The following is an 18,021-nucleotide window of genomic DNA, read 5'->3' as shown; positions in this document are numbered from 1 at the left end:
CCGCTGAATGTGAAGGGGCAACTCGCCCGGAAAACTCTACCCGCGGAATGGAGGTTTGCACGCTTCACGCAAAAATTCGGGAGACCTCACTCAGACTGCAGAGCGGATGAGGTTCGAGAGTTTCCGCCTGTCTATCCCTCCGTCGGTCGACTTCCGTGCGAGTGTCGCCACTCACAGACGCAACGCCGTTCTCTAAGTTCCTCTGGAGACAGAGGGTGGCGCGGCCATGGCAAGCTAGCGTTATGAGAGACTGCCTGGGCTCAGTGTAGCGAAGAGTCTTGAGGTTAACAGGCAGCAATTTATCAGTGAACCCCTAGCAGCAAGCGTTAAACAGAATCCGAACACAACTATTCGCTGTTGCAGTGGCCAGCGAGGCACAACTCACGATTTTTCTCGCTCTGGGCGCCACATGCAAACAGTACGGGAAGCACGGCAGCCTCCTGGCGAGTTACAGCGCGAGGCTCGCGCGAGGCCTTCTGTTTGCAGAATCGAAACAGGTTGATCAATTCAAAGAGCACGCTTAAACACACGGGTGCGGGCACAAGAGCACCTCGCAGAGCTCTATTTCGCTCAGAGGCCAGATGCGGGTTGTGAGAAGCCCCCGTTGCAGCTAGCCCGAGTTAGAATTCCAGGCGAGTCTGACGTCCGCGAGTGCCGACCTGCTCACTTAGGAGCAAAACACCGATAGCTGCGGAAGAAATAGAGATCGCGAACAGCACAAAACAGACAGCGCGATGACGATGGCCGCGGTAGCGAAGGCAGTGCTCTGAGAAATGTCACGTCTGTCGCACAAAAGCCTCAATTCAGACTTCTTACGCTCGTGAGGCCGCACATCAATACTATCTCTGTGAACGCCTGAGTGTCCCCGGAACTCGCCGTTCTCAACCAGCTCGCGTAGATGTGCCGACACATACATATCAGTCTTTTATATGCAGATACACGTATGTCATGGGATGGCATGCGGTATGAAGAGGGCCTCTTCATGATACATTTTATCTGCGGGAGTGCGGACCGGAGACAAACGATCTTCGAGAGAGGAACCGTCACCACCACCGAAACGCAGACTAAACCAGAAACAAAATGATGCATGACGTAGATGCGATAGATCCAGGGCACCCACAACGAAGTGCCTTGCAGGGACAGCGCCACCTCACCTGCCAAACACGTCGTGAGACTCAGGAAGCGTTCTTTCCAAAACCTGTAGACCACAGCAGGAAAAGCAGAGCGGCTTGCGGATGCGCATTCCAAGAAGCCTGTGATTGTGCGCTGGCATTCCTCGAGCGGCTTGGTTAGAATGCGCATCACGTCGTCTCCACGCCAGCGACGCACAGCTTCTAAATGGCCTCGCCCAGCTATCATTCTTTCCCTACCCACGGTGGTGTCCACGGGATTCTCGCGTTAGCTAGAGGGGCAAGCGGAGTACTTACCACAGCGGCGCAATCGCCGCATGGTGACTAAGGAAGTCGCCCGCCAGGAGGAGCCCGCACGACAAGGCAAGCAGATAGAGGCTCTCCGCCGCTTCGACTTGCTGCGCGCCTGATCGCATCAAACAGCCAAGCCGAACAGAGAAGATGACAGACTGAGCTGCAACGCGTACGCAGAGAAGAAAGTAAGCACCACAAACCGGACTGAGACGGCAAATGCCGCGCTCGAGTCCAGAAACACGCCAATGCACACGGGCGCCTGCACCGCGTGGTGCACGCAGATGCGAGGAATCGCACACGTTGAATTGAAAAAGACACGCACGCAGTCACAGGTGGTAGCACGCGATATCGACACGGAGGTGCGGACAGGTGAAGGAGTGCTTGGAACGCATGCCAGCACAGCCAGGAACGTTCTCCCCAATATAGCCTGATGCCAGACTGCACGCGCGAACCAGCGACGAATAGAAGCTCGGTCAAAGCCCCGCATCATTCAGAGGCTGGGCATAAAGCGCCAGCGAACCGAGACAAGCCGCCACCACCAGCGCCCCCAAGCGAAAAACTCCGCATGAAGATCCCGGAGTGCACGGTAGCGTAAGAACACCCCCGCCCCTCCAGGCGAGGTGTAGCAGCCGGACGACGCGGTAGCTGTGACACGCAGTTGACGCCAAAAAGGCGACTCGAAGCGGCTCATACCCGCAGCTGCAATCAGGGAGGCGAGCCCGTACGCGACGAAGCCGAACCGAAGACCGTTTCGGGGGCCGCGATCTCCACGCTGCGAAAAACAAGGCCACAGAAACACAGAAAGCCTGTGCGACAGCCGCGCCAGACGAAGGATGCACTGTTGAAGAAGTCCGCTTCGCGGGTCCACAGGCGGCAATAGACGACAGCAAGAAGGACCCCCACGCGTACAGAAGGCATGGCGAATGCGCGATGAGCAGCGAGTCTGAGACCGCTTGAGAACGCTTGCCACTCCATAGACGCGGCAGCCCAGCATTGGATGTCACATTCGATCCCCCCCACCGTGGCTCATTGCCTATCGCGGCACACGCTCTGTCTGTCAGGCAGTCAGTCAGGCGACCTCTCAGAAGGATCACTGCAGACTGAGCCCGCCGCTTCAGCTCTCTCCCCTCGTTTCGCGGCCTTCCTTGAACGACACACTCACGACAGGACCCGCGCGCCGGCGCGCTTCGCTGTCAAGAGCCCCTCGAAAAGCCCGAAAAACGAATGGGGCATTCGCTGCCGTTCGACGAAGCGCGTCACGTCTTCCACTTACGATGCGCGGACTGCCGAGGTGCGAGAGCTGCATGCCGGCGTGCATGCCCCACTGCGGAGACGCGAAAGGCACACAGAGAACGAGCAGAATCAGGTGGCGCCAAAAAGGCCGCCGAAGTGGAGAGGAAGGAGACACCAGCAAGCCGATAGTCGCGGGCGCTGCGAGACACAGAGTCACGCAGCTCCCGACAGCGCGCGCGAGGTTTCCCCCAATACTCAAAGTCTTCTCACCTTGCCATGAGTTGCCAGACTTTAGGACACCTGCCCGGCTGTGCAAACGGAGTATTCGCCAGCGTGTGCCTTCACGTGCTCGGCTGCGAACGGGTGGATAGGGGCGCACATACTGACGGCGCAGCGGCAACTCGACGCAGCTCCTTACCCATGAGGCCAACAGCGCCGTCCCGTAGTATACGCTCCAGCCGATAAGATCCCGCGCGAGGGCCTCGAAGCCCCAGACTGAACAGAGGCAACAGGCGAGAGAGAGGCACAGACCGCGGGAAGACGAGACATCCAGAACACAGCAGAGGGCACAGAGCAAGCATGCAGGCGCGCGTGGAACGCAAAAGCCGCGTGCCCGCCGCGTGAGCCGCCTCGCCCTCCGCGGACAACCTCTTCGTCTCGTACCAATCCCCACGCGCATCGGGTGGCTATTAGGGTGCTGGAACCCTCTACGCAACGCAGTGCAAAGGCGAGTTTTAAAATAAAGAAGCCTCGCAGCCTGCGCCTTCGTCATGCCATTCCCGCTGCGCAATCGCTGTCTTCTGTGATGTGTCGCAGTCCCTGGGTCTGACCCATAAAAAGATGCCCTTTCGCCAGCGAGCATCGTTCTATCTCTCCCTCGGAGTGTTCGCTCTTACTAGGAAGCAGATGCGTGACCGCCGCAGAGACGCACAACGGCGCGAGGGGTAGCGCTCGAAGGAAAAAGCGCGCGTCGGGCGAGGACTTTGTGATGCGCGCCCATAACGGCAGAAAGTGGAGATAGGGCCCCGCCCGCGGGTCGTCTAGCCGCCGGTAGTTCTTCGGTATCCGCACGCAGGACGGAAGGTACGAGGAGGCCGTACGAGGTGCGGACGAAGGCAGCGGCGTGGCTGACGAGAAGGGAAAACTGGCCCTTAGCGCAGGAGGCAGCCGAGCGAGAAAGTCGCCGGCGGGAGACAGAGGCCGGACGGAAAATGCAGTTTTACGGGTTCCAGAGAAGGCAGACGACGTCACGAGCGAACGAAGACCAACGCCGCAAGAAAGGTGCGGATGTACCCGAGAGAAGAGAGAAATTGCGACAGCAGACAAACCAGAAGCCACGTTTTTGCAGCCACGAAGAGAGACACCCACGTGGACGCTAGCGCCATCAACAGAATGCTCGGCGTGCCTTCCTGCGTCAGCGACATGGCACGCCTGCTCGCTGGGACTGCGAGGAGAAGCAGATAGTCGCTCCCGAGGCCGCGAGGAAGAAAATGAACAGGGTGGAACGCGCGAGGAGACGTTGGGAACAGACCGCGAAAGACAGTCGATCCGAGCCGTATACTTCAGAGACACCCGATGCAGGGCGTTGAACGTTTTTCGGGGAGCCGCATAAGAGACACAACAGGAAGACGAGATGGCGGAGACCCGCACACTTGGAAGGAATGCGTTCGGTCCGGAGGAAAAGCGCGCACACGGGGCGAACCCGGCAAGGCATCCGCCCGCATGCGGTGCTGCCATGGTGAGAAAGTAAAAAATCCGCGTAGAGTCAGGCACAGCCTGCGTACATTCCGTAAAATGAGATCCTCTCACGTCACAGGCAAACGATTCCTTGAGAGCCCTGAGCGCCGCTGGCAGCAACACACAGGTAGGTGCACGCTGCAGAAGGAAGAAACGGCGGTTGTTCCGGGGACTCAAAGCCCTATAAGACTATAGTTGCACCTGAGTGGAATGTCACAAAGAATAGCTGGGAAACGAAGAATAAACGTGTATTCAGCATAGTTCGTCCGGTTACGGAACCTAGATATCCGCGTAGCTAATGTTCCGCCATGCTTTCGGCGAGCAAGAAGAATGTTCCATAGATACACACGTGTCTTTTGGAAAGGGTGGCGCCTGTGATGCAGCCCACCATACAACTGGAGACAGATGGAAAGAAATGAAAGTGTTTGGCGGCTAGGCTAGACTAGGCTTCCATCGACGATGCGACTTCGCGAACGGTGCCAGAATTACAGAGTCCTGAAGAGGAGTGATATACCTTCGACTCGGCCCGAGCACAAAAAGCCGGCGAATCGTAGATATGAAAGGTTTCAAATCTTGGGGAAAATCGAAGCAGACATAGCATTGTTTCTTTGGTGTCTCTGCTAGCCCGGCCGCCGGATTAAGGAGGTACACGCATGCACGTGTCGCACCGCCGAGTAGCCACGCCCGGAACAAGCTAAAGCCTACGAAAATTCTCCAGGACCTTCGAGTTTTTCAGCTTTACAAGCCTTTTCCGTGTTCTCCGATCATGCCTCTCCGTGAGAGGAGGAATCTGGTTCCGTATGCTGAGAATATTGCGCACGGAGCCTTCTGGTTCGATCGCAGCGCCGCAAGAGCGGCAACGATGCCGCGCAGCAGTGAAGCATACAGATAGACTGGAAGCGCTGGAAGCGCTTCTGTCGCTTTCACGATTGTTCAGATTGGCTCTGTTGATGCGTCCACCGGCAGCACACAACGATGTCGTTCTAGAAATAGTGGAACTTGGCAGTGAATCCGGCCTGATCGGATCGCCTGGACGTATGAAAGCGATATCGTAATTGAAATTGAGGGGGTGGGTTCTACAAATAAAGCTAGAGGACGGCGGTCCACAATGCCGACACAGTATGCTACCAGCTGAAGCGATCTGCCACTCTAGGCAGGACGTGTTTAGAGTGACGCGCAAATGAGTGGAACTTTCTTGATGGCCCCAGGAACTTTTCCGATATTATGGTAGCAGTAGCTTTGTTGTCCGATCTTGACGGTCTCAAGCACAAACGGGCTATAATGGGCGTCGTCACACTCCCATAGCTATGGTACGGAATGCAAGGTGTGCGTAAAATTTGGTGCGGCGGTTTGCTGCGATTAGTCCGTGGAATCCTGCCGTTCTGCTTTAAAGAGGCACGAGATCGCATATCACACCAGCAAAATACATTGATAATAGTGGAGAACAGGCTTGCTCATCTGTGTATTCTACTTGCTTGTTCATATTTGTGTTACGCGCTGGTGAACCTGTCAACGCAATCCTATCTGTGCCGACCTACGTTCCGTCGTGAACAACGGGTTCTGTTAAGGCGCCGCGACCATCAGATAGCAGTCAAGTACGTGATGGCCATTGAGAATCACATCAGAGGATTACTCTTCACGCTGTATTCGTCCCCCTTTAGGGTATCTGCGTTGTTGTGTCAAGAGTGCGTAGATGTTTTTTAGCAGATAAGCGGCACGCTCTCTTGGACTGAATGTGTTTGATATACCACAACCACAAGTATATAGGGTCGACACCTCGAGGTTGCATATCTCCCAAAAAATAAGTGCCTTCTAGACACGCAAAGACCGCACTGCCTCCACGCCACCGTAGCCCCTTTTCTTGCATCAGTCTGGCGTCGAGATTTCGGCAATACTGCGCTCCGGCTAGACTCATACCAGATATGGAGGTGGAAGCCTCGCAACATTGAGGGAGCATCCAACTTTCAGTGTCTTTCCGGGCAGTCAAAGCACACTAACATAGTTCCTATGTGACACCAACTAGAGACCGGATGCACTGCACTCTCTCACGTGGTACGGAACCGACGCGCCTTCTGGTTGGTCCTGTACTTCTCCGCCTGGCCGCAGACATAGTGGCTGTTAATGCCACATGTGTCGGACTGTGTAGTGACGCTTTCGAGCAGCTTTTGCATTCGTGTCATCCCTCTGAACGACAGTCTGATTACCATCTCTCGGGTGGAATTTGCCAGAAGCGAACCCACTAGGCGTCCTGCGGGCAATGCGGTGACCCTGCGGGCTGTACAAATGATGATGGTTGCACTGCAGGAGCGCATGCCTCTGGGCCGCGGATGAAGCGCGTTTTTGTTTTGGATCTTCGGAAAAGCTGCTAACGTCGCTTATCAGTCGTCAGATGCCAGACAATTTCCGCTCGAGTTGCCGTCAATGAGTTCCGTGCGCGGCCCCTAAACTTTTCCCGCCAGTAGACACCCGCAGAGAACCGTGGCTGGAGCCGCAGGCGAGTCAGGCAATGTCAAGATTCACCGGTGTGTCCAAAACTAGAGCGTCTGCGCGTTTATGAAGTTGCTTTGTGTTTCGCTTCTTACTCCCTTCGCTAGTGGGTTTGAAACCCCTGGCTGGCAAAGTGTGCTCGAATGCCTGTCGCTTAACCAGCAAGCCAGCGGCTTTGCCCGGCGTCGTCCAAGCGCAGAATTTGAAGGCTCTCGCTCGGATCAGCAGCAGACAGGAGTTTCTCCATGACCTACAGGCACAGCTAAAAAGTGGTGCTGCTGCGTAGAGTCCGGTAGAGCACCAGTTTTCCAAAGAAAAAATCGGCATCTGGGGTGCTCGGGGGAGCTGCACGGTGCATGACGGCTTCTCTGGCAGGCCGGCGGTCCTCTTTCCGTGAGTGCCTTGGCTGTGCTCGTGTTCATTTTGCAGACTGGGGAAAAGAAAACTAGCCGGGGCGAACCGCATGCATCCTCAACTGAGTCTTGAACTCGCGAACGGAGAAGTGCGGAACGCTCATGTGAAACTCGCGGCCACATACGTCTTCAATGTGTAAGACGTTTCAACAGGTGGAGGGTCACAATCTGAACGCCCGGGCTCGATGGTTTTTCCTCGTGGCTGAGACTCTACAGGGAAACAGGTTATCCACTGATATTTCTTGCAGTGCCTTCTGTTGCAGTCTACGCTTCCCCGGGGGTTTCGATGATGAGCAGATGTGTGCCGGAACCCGGATGAGGTTCATTTCACCGGTAGTTAGCACACAGAACGCCGTGTGCCGGTCGCGCGACACACCTCCATTGTACTGCATTCCTGCTTGTGTCGCTGAAGTTTCTGAATGCTGCTGCGTGAGCCGCTTCCGCCGGTGGTATGCCAGGCCGCGACAGCACGCCAGTCTCCTTTTTGCAGGGACCATTTTCGTTCGGGGCTGAGGTTTCTTTTCGAGGCCAGGACGGGCGCGAAGGCGGGGTTCACCTAAGTGTCGACCAGCATACACGAGTGAAAAGACCCTCGTCCAGATTACTCCGAAAGCGAGGTCCAATCCACTTTGAGGCATGTCGCGAAAAGGTCTCCGTGATTGTGCTGGCTGCTACCTGCGTTGCTTGGCGGTTGTTTCACACAATTTCCCACAGGGTTTGTGTTTTGCTTAGCGATCTGCTTTTCCCCGGGTTGCAAGCGCGTCGATACGCCGGGGCTTCACACCCTTCTAGGGGTGAATCGCCGTCGCCGCCAGTCTGGTTTGACGCCCCTTCAACTTTGTCACGAAGCGATTCGCATCGAGGCAGAACCCGTTCAACCAACATGTTGCCTACCTGGAACGCTGGGACGTCAGCCAACGCAGGGATCATGGGGAAGGCCAAAGCCGCCGCGAGACGCGGGCTCTGCGGCACCGACGCCGCAAGCCTTCCTCGGTTCTCCAAGGACCCCAAAACGTGAGAGAGAACGCATATACGTAGAGCGAAGGGTGGATACAGCTCAGTGGAAAGCGACCGGGCGAAGCTGACCGCCGAGACGTTCAGAACTCGCTGTTCTGCCCTCGCATGCGCGGGGAGGTGGCAGTATTCTGTGGCTTCCGTGAACGCCAGCGCCCAGCAGTCTCGGTTGGTGGCGTCACGACAAGACACCACATAGCTTAGAATGGGACATGAGGCATGCAGTCTACTGCACGTAGAGGTGGTGCACGTGGAAGACCAGAGACGTGTGCGAGATGTGGCGAGGACACGGGGAACGGCAGATCTTTCAGCCTTTGAGAAAAAAGTGCAGACAGAAGGCACCGGAGGGGGTGATCGCTGATACACACCCTTGCAGCGTAGTGAGAACGCCTACAAGCACTCGTGAGTCCTTTTTAGTTGCATTCCGCGCACATGTCATCGGCATGCCAAACGTTGCCGGGTGTCTTAACAAGCATGAGTCGCTGAGAACCTTAGGGTGTCCTTATTGACATGGTGGCATCCCGTGTGCGCGATTGCGTCTCTAGGCTACTGCGGAAGGTCGTCCTGTACCGGGGGGACATTACAGAACTGAATGTAGACGTCATTGTCAACGCGGCGAATCACTCCCTTCTGGGCGGTGGAGGCGTGGACGGAGCCATCCATCGAAAAGCCGGCCCCCAGCTGCGGGCCTTCAACCGAACACTTGGCGGATGTAAAACGAGTGAGTTTTTCTTTGGATGTCACCACAGGTATCGAGACTTTGTACGATGTCGGTAGTCGGCTCTGCTAGTGTAAGGGTGCGGTGCCTCGGGTGGTATGCAACACTAGAGGGCGCTGTGATACGCAGGAAAACATGCATCCACGACATCGTGCGCATCGAAGCGCGGGTGACCTATTCATATATAGATGTATTCATATCTTCTATATCGATATGGGATGCGATCGTTTTCCATGGTCGCGGCTGAGCCGCAAGTGCGTCCGTACTTCCTCTCACACCCCGGCGTCTTCCTTATGTCCGCGCGGCGCCCTCGCGTGGCTCTCTGCAGGCGAAGTGAAGGCCTCGCCGGCGTTTCAGCTCGCATGCAAACAGATCTTCCACACCGTCGGGCCACGGGGCGAGCACCCTCAGGCTCTTCGCATGTGCTACCTTAACGCCTTGGAACTTCTGAAGGTACTGTTCGAGTCCAGCGAACTGAGGCGCGCCAGGGTTCCTTCGGCTAGTCGCATTCTCGGCAGACAGCGCGGACGTCGCCGATGGCAAGATTTGTGGCACAGAAACTTAACCCCTAAAACCTGATGTGGCTGCGCCAGTCGCGTGGAGGAAACGGGCGTGGGAGGCTTTTCATGTCTGGCGGCAACTCTAGCTAGTCATATGGCGACCTCTGCGTGGCGCTTCGCCGCCGGGCTTGGCCTGTAGACGCCTCTTTGGAGTAGGCTGCTGCTGTCTCCCGTCACGTTTGGCATGCCCTCGTCTGATCCCTTTCTCAACAGAAAGCGAACTTCCGCTCGATTGCCTTCCCCTGTATTTCGACGGGCGTCTACGGATACCCGCAGCTCGCTGCCGCTCAGGTGAGGCCAGGCAGCTCTCCTCGGGCGCTCGCTAGACCGGGAACATCACAGAGACCTAGGGAACAGTTTGGGGGTACGCCGCTCCGTGGATATCTGAATCACCTTGCAGAGGGAGCAGACTGCAGATTGTTGCTTTCGTGCGTTCCCCCGAAAGGCCAGCTCGATACAGAACGCACGTTGCGCTCAATACCGTGAGCAAGGAGAGGGAAGAACACTGACTTTGCAGTTGGGAGGGTCCATTCCAGTAGGCATGCCGAGAAGTTGTATCACGACAGCTGAGGTCATAACCTCATCAAGATGACGATTTGTTACGGGCTCCTCGCAGAGGCTCTCGGGGTGGGGGTGGCGGCTGATTGGGATGTCCACCTTTTCCGCTGTGTGCTAGCGTGTGTCTCATGTATGCCTTTTCAGAACGTCACCGACTGCGTGACAAAGTGGCTGAAGGTCCCTGCAAACTTCGAATCCGTTGACTTCATCGTCTTCTGCGTCTTCGAGCGGCAGGACTACATCTATTATGAACAGGTGCGCGTCTATCCTTGGGTATTCGAAGCGCACAGCCGGAGTGGCGGGTGGAGGGCGCCACTCCCGTCTGAGGCGCTTCGAGTGAAATCCGAGCTGGAGGCCGCTCTCGAGAGGAGATGAGGCAGGTGCTAAGGGCCAGGTATCGGGGTTTGTAGGCTCGATAAGCAAAAAGCACGGTGTGCGGATGGAGAGTAGTGTTCGTTTATTCGTGTGGTGGATTAGAACGGGCGCAGAGACTACGGAAAATTAACGTTGGTGGCACGTCGAATGCGCCGGGTCAAAACAAGCCCCCGAGTTGCCGGCGTGGATGTTACAGCGGTCGCACCAGCGACCCGTAGGCTGCCTCCTTCGTAGCTCGTCCGGTGAGCAAAGCCATTATTCAACCTTGTCCTGTCTTTACCTGCAGCTGCTTTCAAAAGTCAAATGTCGCGCGTCTGTGGCGATCTCCAGCGTCTTCGCTCCGCGCACAGTCCCAACGGAGGAGTCGGTGGCTTCTCTCTCTGAAGCCACGGAAGGCCTTGTGGCGGAGGACGTTCACGACGCCGCCGCGCCCAGCATTCCAGCCGCGCGTGCTGAAGACGCAGGAGATTCCGGGGACGGCGACGAAGAGTCAGAACGTCCGTGCCGAATGCAGTCTGCAGGCGCGGGCGGAGAGCAGGCGCCCTGGGGCGGGTCGTGGGTGCTGTGCGGAGGCGGCGAAGACGCCACCCGAGAGGAGGAAGACGGGACTGGAGACGACGCGGACGACAAAACCCGGGTGTTTGAGTACAGGGGAAACCAGGAGGGCATGGAGCTGCAGCCGCTGAAGAGCGCGCTGGTCAAAGAGGCCAGCGGCGAGAGCTCACCGACCAGCCCCGAGCGCAGCAGCGATGGAAAGAACGAGGGCGACGGCGGCGACTGGCGGGCACGCCGGCAGTCGATGGACGCTGCTGGGGAGGGCGGGGAGCGCCACAAGCGGCGCGCCTCTGTCGATGAAGAGGAGGAAGACGACGAGCACGACGACTACGTGACCGAGCACGAGCGTCGCGCCGTCAGACTGGTGGAAAGGAAGGAGGACGCAGACGGCCGGCGCAGGAAGAACGAGCGAAAGGACCGGAGGGAGAAGAAAGACCGACAGAAGAAAGAGACAGCGAGACGACGCGTGAGCGAAGCCTTTGTGCGCCACGTGCAGGAACGGGTCGACGCAGAGCAACGCGTGCGACTGCGCGTGGTGTCGCCGGATTTCCCTGTCGCGGAACGTGCGCCCGATGCCGCGGCTGTACCCGATGCGGAGGGACAGTTGAGTACTCTCCCTCCTGCGCAGGACGAGATTGCGGTCTCTGTGAACCGCGAGGCAAGCGCATATCCTCAGAAACCCCAGGAGCCGAAGGAGAGCGCGTCTCAATCCTTGGACGACGACAAGTCAGCCGCTGTGTTTCCAGCGGCGACCCCAGCGGAGCCTTCAGATGAGCCAAGTCCTGCAGCTCGGGAAGATAGCTTGCGAGGGGCGAAGAACGGCAAAAGGCAGAAGGGGAAGCCGGCGCTCGCTGAGAGCTCACTCGGCGCCCCTCTTCCGCCCGTGGTCTCGTCTCAGGCGTCAGCGTTGCTCCAGGAACCTTCCTCATCCGTTCAGGAGACGGTTGGCACAGAGGCAGTCTCTGCGGAGTCCTCTGCACGGGCTCAGGACTTTCCCGCGAAGCGTGTAACTCCGACAGGGAAGACGAACCCGCACACAGCTGGAAGCGAGGAGGCGCGCAGCCCACAGGCCATGAAGAGCGAGCGGAACAGGCGTCGCCGGCGGAATAGCGCGAGTTCTCAGGGCTCGCCAGGGATGCTGCTGACGCCGTCTCAGAACGCCGAGAAGGGGTGCACCGAGCGGAAGGCGGCGCATCGTAAGCAGGCCGACCTAGAGAGTGGCAACGCACCGCACTGCCCTATGGACGCCCTTGATCTGCCGCCAGTAGATCCTCTTTCGGACAGTCCGCATGCGGGTCTGGCGCGGGTGAATCAGGAAATGCGGGATCCGGATGCTGCAGAGAAGCTGGGTCGCCTGCAGCAATCCCAAGCCGCCGATCTCGGTGACGTCGCTTCAGCTGCCAACGCACCGGCGAGCGCTGCTGCTGAGGCACGCCACAGCAAGCGCCAGTTCAGCTCAGTCTCCTTGCGGCAAAGCGACGACAGCGGAGGCGCCGCGGCGGCGCGAAACCAACGTCACAAAAAGTTTGACAAGAAAGAACAGAAGCAGCGGCACTCGTGAGGACAGACCGATGTAGGAGCAGAAGGGAAGATGCAGGCGGAGTATCTTTGCCGCAGCCGTCGAGGGAGAGGTTTCAGAATCACGGATCTATGCTTCGGCGAATATGGCGTAGCGCGAGATCCGTTCTGTTGGAGTGCGTGGCGTATGCAAAAGCATCTGCGGGCCGAACGGAGCAACGGGTGGAAGCCTGCAGCCTCGCGGATGCTAGTTGACACAGCAGCGTGAGGCTGACACGAGGCGAGGGAAAATGAAGGATCGAGCCTTCCCTGCGGACGCGTGCTCGTGTGTCAACCGATCCACACGGCGCTCAACTGTAGCCCGTCGGGCGGGTCTATCGCTCCATCGATGTTTTTCGGTGTTTTGGATGGCCGCCAGCTGGATCCGGACGCCGGCGAAGCAGTTCCGAGAGAGCCCGCCGATACACGCTTCCATGTCGCTGCGTGTGTTGGCTTATTGGGCGCCGCCGACCTCTCCGTAGAGAAAGCCGTCATCCCGCGGCTCCTCCGCGCGTCCGCCTGCGGTGGTACGTGGCGGCGGGCGCGTTGAGCGCGACGTTGACTGGGCGTTAGTTCGGAGATCTGGCGAGTTGCATCTGTCATTTACGTAAGCCAAGTCGTTTGCGTGCAAGAGGAAGGGCAGCTGGATGACCTGAAGGGCGGAAGGGCCGCAGACCGATCGTCGTGAAGCGCGGGCGTGTCTGCCGTGTTTCCGAGGGTAGGCGCGCAGAGTAGCACGCCAATTCATCCCTAAGCAATACTCCTGTGCTTCGCATGTTCCTTATCACGGCGCCCTAGTGTTTTTGCGCCACGGTGACAGTCCGTTCCGTGAGTGACTAGTAGAAGCTCGGCAAGGCATGTGGTCTTAATGCAACAAACACGACGCTACTAACTGAGGACAACTGAGGCGAACAGAAGCCCCGAGGGCGCGTTTAATGGGATTTTGTTGCTTCTTTGAGAACCGCCATTTTTTGCCAGTCTGTTTCGTGTTCTCCATCAGCACTGTGGTACATATTTTCTGTGATGTCCGCTGGCATCCCGTTTGGTTGAGTTGCCGGGAGGCCGTGTCTGCATGCAACTTCGGGTTCTGAACAGGTGGTCCTATTGTCTGGCGTCTGAGGAACCTAGGAGGGGGGCCTGGGCTAACCAGTTTTTGTTGGAGTTTGGCAGATTCGCTCTCGTTTTTACCTCATGGAGCGCGACGAAGCTGAGGCTAACGAGGCATGAGTGATGAGGCTTGACCGCACGCTAAAACCCACGGGGTTTTTAGAGTATCACACGCAGTCGTGTTGCACACTCCATTATTATCTGTGCATCTGCGCACCTGCCGATTCTGAGTAAGCTGAAACTCGAAAACGTCTGGTACTCTTGGGGACCGGGTCGGCGTGCGCCGCGACTTCGACACGTAGTTGCCGCGGCACGTTTGCCGTTGTGGTCAGCCTGCTCATGAGCGGCAGCGATGTTCGCTGGTCAGTGGATTTCGCGTAGGTTCGCTGCGCCAAAAGAACCTGGTGGGACGAAAGCAGGCAGCTCGTGGCGGGCAAAGCAGGCACCGAGGGGCAGCCATCTCGTTAGAAATGGAGTACGTGCGCCGGCATCTAGCTGCATGTGGACTCTGAGGCAAGCAGCGGGCCATTTTTGCGCTTCTAATTTTCCGGCGGATTCATCGATGCCTTCTATCTCTGTGGTAATGATCTGAAGTGTTCGGCTGCAGAAAGTTCAGCAGTCGCGTAGATCGGTCTTAACGAGACGAAGCTGAAGTCGTATCTTAGCTTGTCAGGGTCTGTCGGTGCAGACACGCTGTCGGCGACGTCAACTCCAACATGACTGGCTGGCATTTGCAATTAAAGAACATAGCGTTACTACTACGTAGATCCCTGACGGAGACCGCCTCTTAGGCTCGGCGATACCACACACGCAATTAAAAGCACTAGTCAGGCAACAGGCGGCAAGCACACGGAAGCTCCGCAAAATGCACAAGGGAGCGGGAAGTTCTCGAGAAGTCTCGCCACGGGTACGAGATTACCGATGGCATGCGATGTGCCATACCTTGAGGGCCCCTCCGACCTCTGGAAGATAGCGCTGAGTCAGGAGACACGCTACTGAAGATTGCGCGCAGCGGTGCATGTAGAGCGAGACTGAGAGCTGCATGCAGTAGTGGACTTCTGCGGTTGCATGCAAGACACGGAAACGACAACGCTACAATTTTAAAGAGAGGAAGCTTCCCTGCAGGAAAGAGTGAATCAGCGTTGCTTTTTTGTGGACAAATTATTTAATGTCTCACACAGAACAGGCAGCCTTTCATAGTATGAAGCGATGTCTTTAGTCGAGCACAAACCGCGAGGCAGAATCTCGATTGTGTATGGAGCGCTTCTCAGATCTTCTGTGTATTGCTCCTCCAGGCTGGCCTCGAAACCTCGCACCGTTGTGCCATTCACTCGATGATGGATGGAATATTTTGCGAGGCTTGATTGATTCGTATGGGTTCATGTCTAGAGAACGGTGTTGCGCATGCGGCGCAGCATGCACGTTCAGCTTGCCGTTTTCCAGGGTCCGTGTTCTATGCGTCCTTCGCGGAAGAGGAGGAAGGAGAGACGAAGAGTCGATAGAATAAGAGGACAGCCAGAAGTACTAGGCATCGAAGGTTTCAAGGCTGTCTCGTGTATTTCCTGCTTCCGCTAATGACCGCCTTCATCGTACGTCCATCCTGTACTATTCGTCTCTCGGATACGGGGCCTTGGCGTGTTCCTATGGAATCTTGCCTGTTCTCATCATTTTTCCCTGCCCAACGCCTTACTTTGCATCGAGGCGTTCTGGATACCGCGACCGCGTCTCCATCTTGTTGTCGAGCTCCTGTTGAGCCAACAGGCGATTTCTTCTCATTTTTCCCCCCCGGTGGTGTAGGCCGTTTTCTCGTCGCTGCCCGTCGCTTCAGAAAACATGAGTTGGTGGCGGACCTTTTCGGGGCGCGCTCGGCGCGAAACACTGCTCCAGGGCTCTCCTGCGTACAAATGGGCTGTCTGGACGGCGGGCATTGGCGGGGGGCTCGTGTGGATCTGGGAAACAGAGAAAAACGCTCCTGTGTCGGAGCGGAGAATCTTCTTGCCGGCGAAGCGCGAGGTGATGATGAGTGAGGCGGAGATCAAAAAGTGGAATGAGAGGTACAGCGGAGGCGTCGCGTTGATGTCGCCTCCTCCCCCTCCCGCTGAGTCAGACGACGCAGCAGCGGCTCGCCGCCAGAGAGGCTCCGCAGGCCGACGAGGCAATGACAATCCCGGCAGAGAAGCCGGAGAAGGCCCGATCCTCTTTCGGTCGCTGCACCAGCCCTCCATACATCTCGAAGAGATTCAGCGACAACCGGAGATTGAGCGGCGAAACCGGTCGCGGGAAAAAGAGCGAAGACGGCGACGCAAAGAAATGCGGGAGTATGAGGAGGCGCAGGAACGCACCGGCCGACGTGCCGCAGTGTCCGTCGAGGAAGCTCGTGAGAAGCTTAGAGACGACTTGCGCAGAGATCGGGATAGAGACCGCGGCGGGGGAGACCAGACAAACTGGTACAGGAAGCAGTCATACTTTGGGAGCTTGCGATGAGCGACCTTCAAGGGGACACAGGGGCAATCCGAGCGCACCGCAGATTTTGACTCACGAGCCACCGCCAGTTACCAATTTTTCCTAATTGTTTTAAGAAGTCGTGTACTTCTCTTGCCCCTACGCATATGCCTGGACTGTCAAGGAACAGTGTCCTATGTAAGTCGTGCCTGAATCCGCGGCCGGCGTGTGCATCCGGGCGCCCACAATCTATTCGGAGGATACAACTCTCACAGCTGTGATTCCGTGCGTGCGTGCTCTCAAAGGTAGGGTGAGCTATACGCTCCGACGCGGGTGTGAATGACTGAGGAGGCGCCCGGGAATCTAGCGCCTTCTCGCCGTGTTTCCAAGAGTTCGCTCGCATCTGTTCCCAAGCGGACGTGACCGCCCGCGCGTAGTCGTTTCTGTCGGTAACCTGCCGCCTCTCTGAGTGGAGCTCTGCGTGGCTGTTTCCTTCCACTGCCCTGCGTGGCAGTGTCGCACACCCTTGCTATCTGGGCTATCATCTTTACTGCTCTTACGTTGGTCCTCACTCTACCTGTTTTTACTGTTGGATTACTTATGATCCTTCTTGATTTACACGTAAACACTGCATTCTAACATTCCATGAAGAGAACCCCCCGCACGTTTATCCAGGCGGTCCGGCCGTTGTGAAATACCAAAATCAGCACGCCTCTGCAGTGCTTGCTCTTCAGCGGTTTCCTGCCGTAGGCGAGTCGCAAGCGGAACCTCACGGGATGAAGCATGTCAGGCGGACAAGGCCGTTTGTCTATTGCGCGAGCGGCAGACTGCCTTGCCCCGCACGGCGGAACGCGAGTGTGAGGGAGATAAGCGAAGACAGCTCAGATCAGTTTCCCAGCAAACAGAGGTCTACGCCTCGCCAGCGTATTATACCGTGCCTCGCGCTTTCACATCCGCATGCACCGAGTGCTCACACGAGTGATTCTTATGCGAACTTAGCAAGTCAGCGTCGACGCGGCACTGCCTCGACGAAGGAGACGGGAAAATCCCACATGCGTTCGCTGCGGAAAAAAACCTGAAATTCTCGGTGGGCTATACGGGGGAAAATTCCCCTTTCGTTCACCGGTCTGCGTTTACCGACACGCCGCATCGGCCGGAAAGAGGCGTTCGCATGATTCATCGCATGTGCATCTGGACAAGACACGCGCGTAGGGAGTCACAACACTCTCACGCCTACGCGTTTACAAGATGTGCTTGAATGACTACGGAGTAGACAGTCATAGTCTTTCATTCTGTCAAGGGGGACGGTCTTCACGTACTGAGTAAAGGCGTTCACAAGCGTTAACGTGTGCAGGAGTAAAAACGTCTGATGAGTAGACAGAGACTCGCGTGGAATTTGTGCGCAGCGCTTAGCCGATGAGGCTCCGACTAACTGCTAGTGCGTTGAAGCCTCGGGACTTGAACGTAGTCCAGTGACAGCAGCGGAGCGGATCAACGACAAACTGCGGGAAAAAGCATGCGCAGAGGCACGTGGAATGAAGAAGAGATGCCACGAGCAAAGTGCACAAGCAGCTGTCGGCTGGGCATGGTGGACTTTCAAACCCCAATCTGTCCTGCAAAAGATGACACGTTTTCCGGCCCGCGTTTCTCCTTCCTTCTTTGTTAGTGTACTGGCTGTTTATGTGGAGGAGCGGAATCAATTCCTACAGCACATATATGCATTACTATGTTGAAAAGAGCAAGTCGACCCAGCGCTTTGCATGAGAGCCGCACGCACGCTGAGTATAAACCATCGATGCGGCGCCGGTACTCGCGCTTCGAGGCTTCGTGCGTGCGAGCGT

General features: G+C 57.0%; 3 protein-coding genes across 3 annotated transcripts; 2 read left to right on the top strand and 1 right to left on the bottom strand.

Moving 5' to 3' along the window:
- Positions 1-620: 620 nt before the first annotated feature.
- On the bottom strand, positions 621-4,394 carry BESB_016880 (uncharacterized protein; the record flags this gene model as incomplete). Its single annotated transcript, XM_029360403.1, has 7 exons — positions 621-688; positions 1,155-1,198; positions 1,428-1,536; positions 2,118-2,196; positions 2,698-2,748; positions 3,076-3,152; positions 3,554-4,394. The coding sequence occupies 7 exons, from the start codon at positions 4,392-4,394 to the stop codon at positions 621-623; spliced, it is 1,269 nt and encodes a 422-aa protein (XP_029216379.1).
- Positions 4,395-8,177: 3,783 nt separating this feature from the next.
- Positions 8,178-12,635, top strand: BESB_016870 (macro domain-containing protein; the record flags this gene model as incomplete). The annotated part of the gene is made up of 6 exons (XM_029360402.1): positions 8,178-8,308; positions 8,854-9,029; positions 9,355-9,479; positions 9,800-9,877; positions 10,289-10,399; positions 10,806-12,635. The coding sequence occupies 6 exons, from the start codon at positions 8,178-8,180 to the stop codon at positions 12,633-12,635; spliced, it is 2,451 nt and encodes an 816-aa protein (XP_029216378.1).
- A 2,936-nt stretch (positions 12,636-15,571) lies between these two features.
- Positions 15,572-16,222, top strand: BESB_016860 (uncharacterized protein; the record flags this gene model as incomplete). Its single annotated transcript, XM_029360401.1, has 1 exon — positions 15,572-16,222. One exon carries the CDS (start codon positions 15,572-15,574, stop codon positions 16,220-16,222), a length of 651 nt encoding a protein of 216 aa, XP_029216377.1.
- Positions 16,223-18,021: the final 1,799 nt, after the last annotated feature.

The sequence above is a fragment of the Besnoitia besnoiti genome, chromosome X (genome assembly GCF_002563875.1).
Source record: "Besnoitia besnoiti strain Bb-Ger1 chromosome X, whole genome shotgun sequence".
NCBI lineage: Eukaryota > Apicomplexa > Conoidasida > Eucoccidiorida > Sarcocystidae > Besnoitia > Besnoitia besnoiti.
The sequence above is the reverse complement of the archived record's forward strand: the minus strand, read 5'-3'. Positions and strand labels throughout refer to the sequence as shown.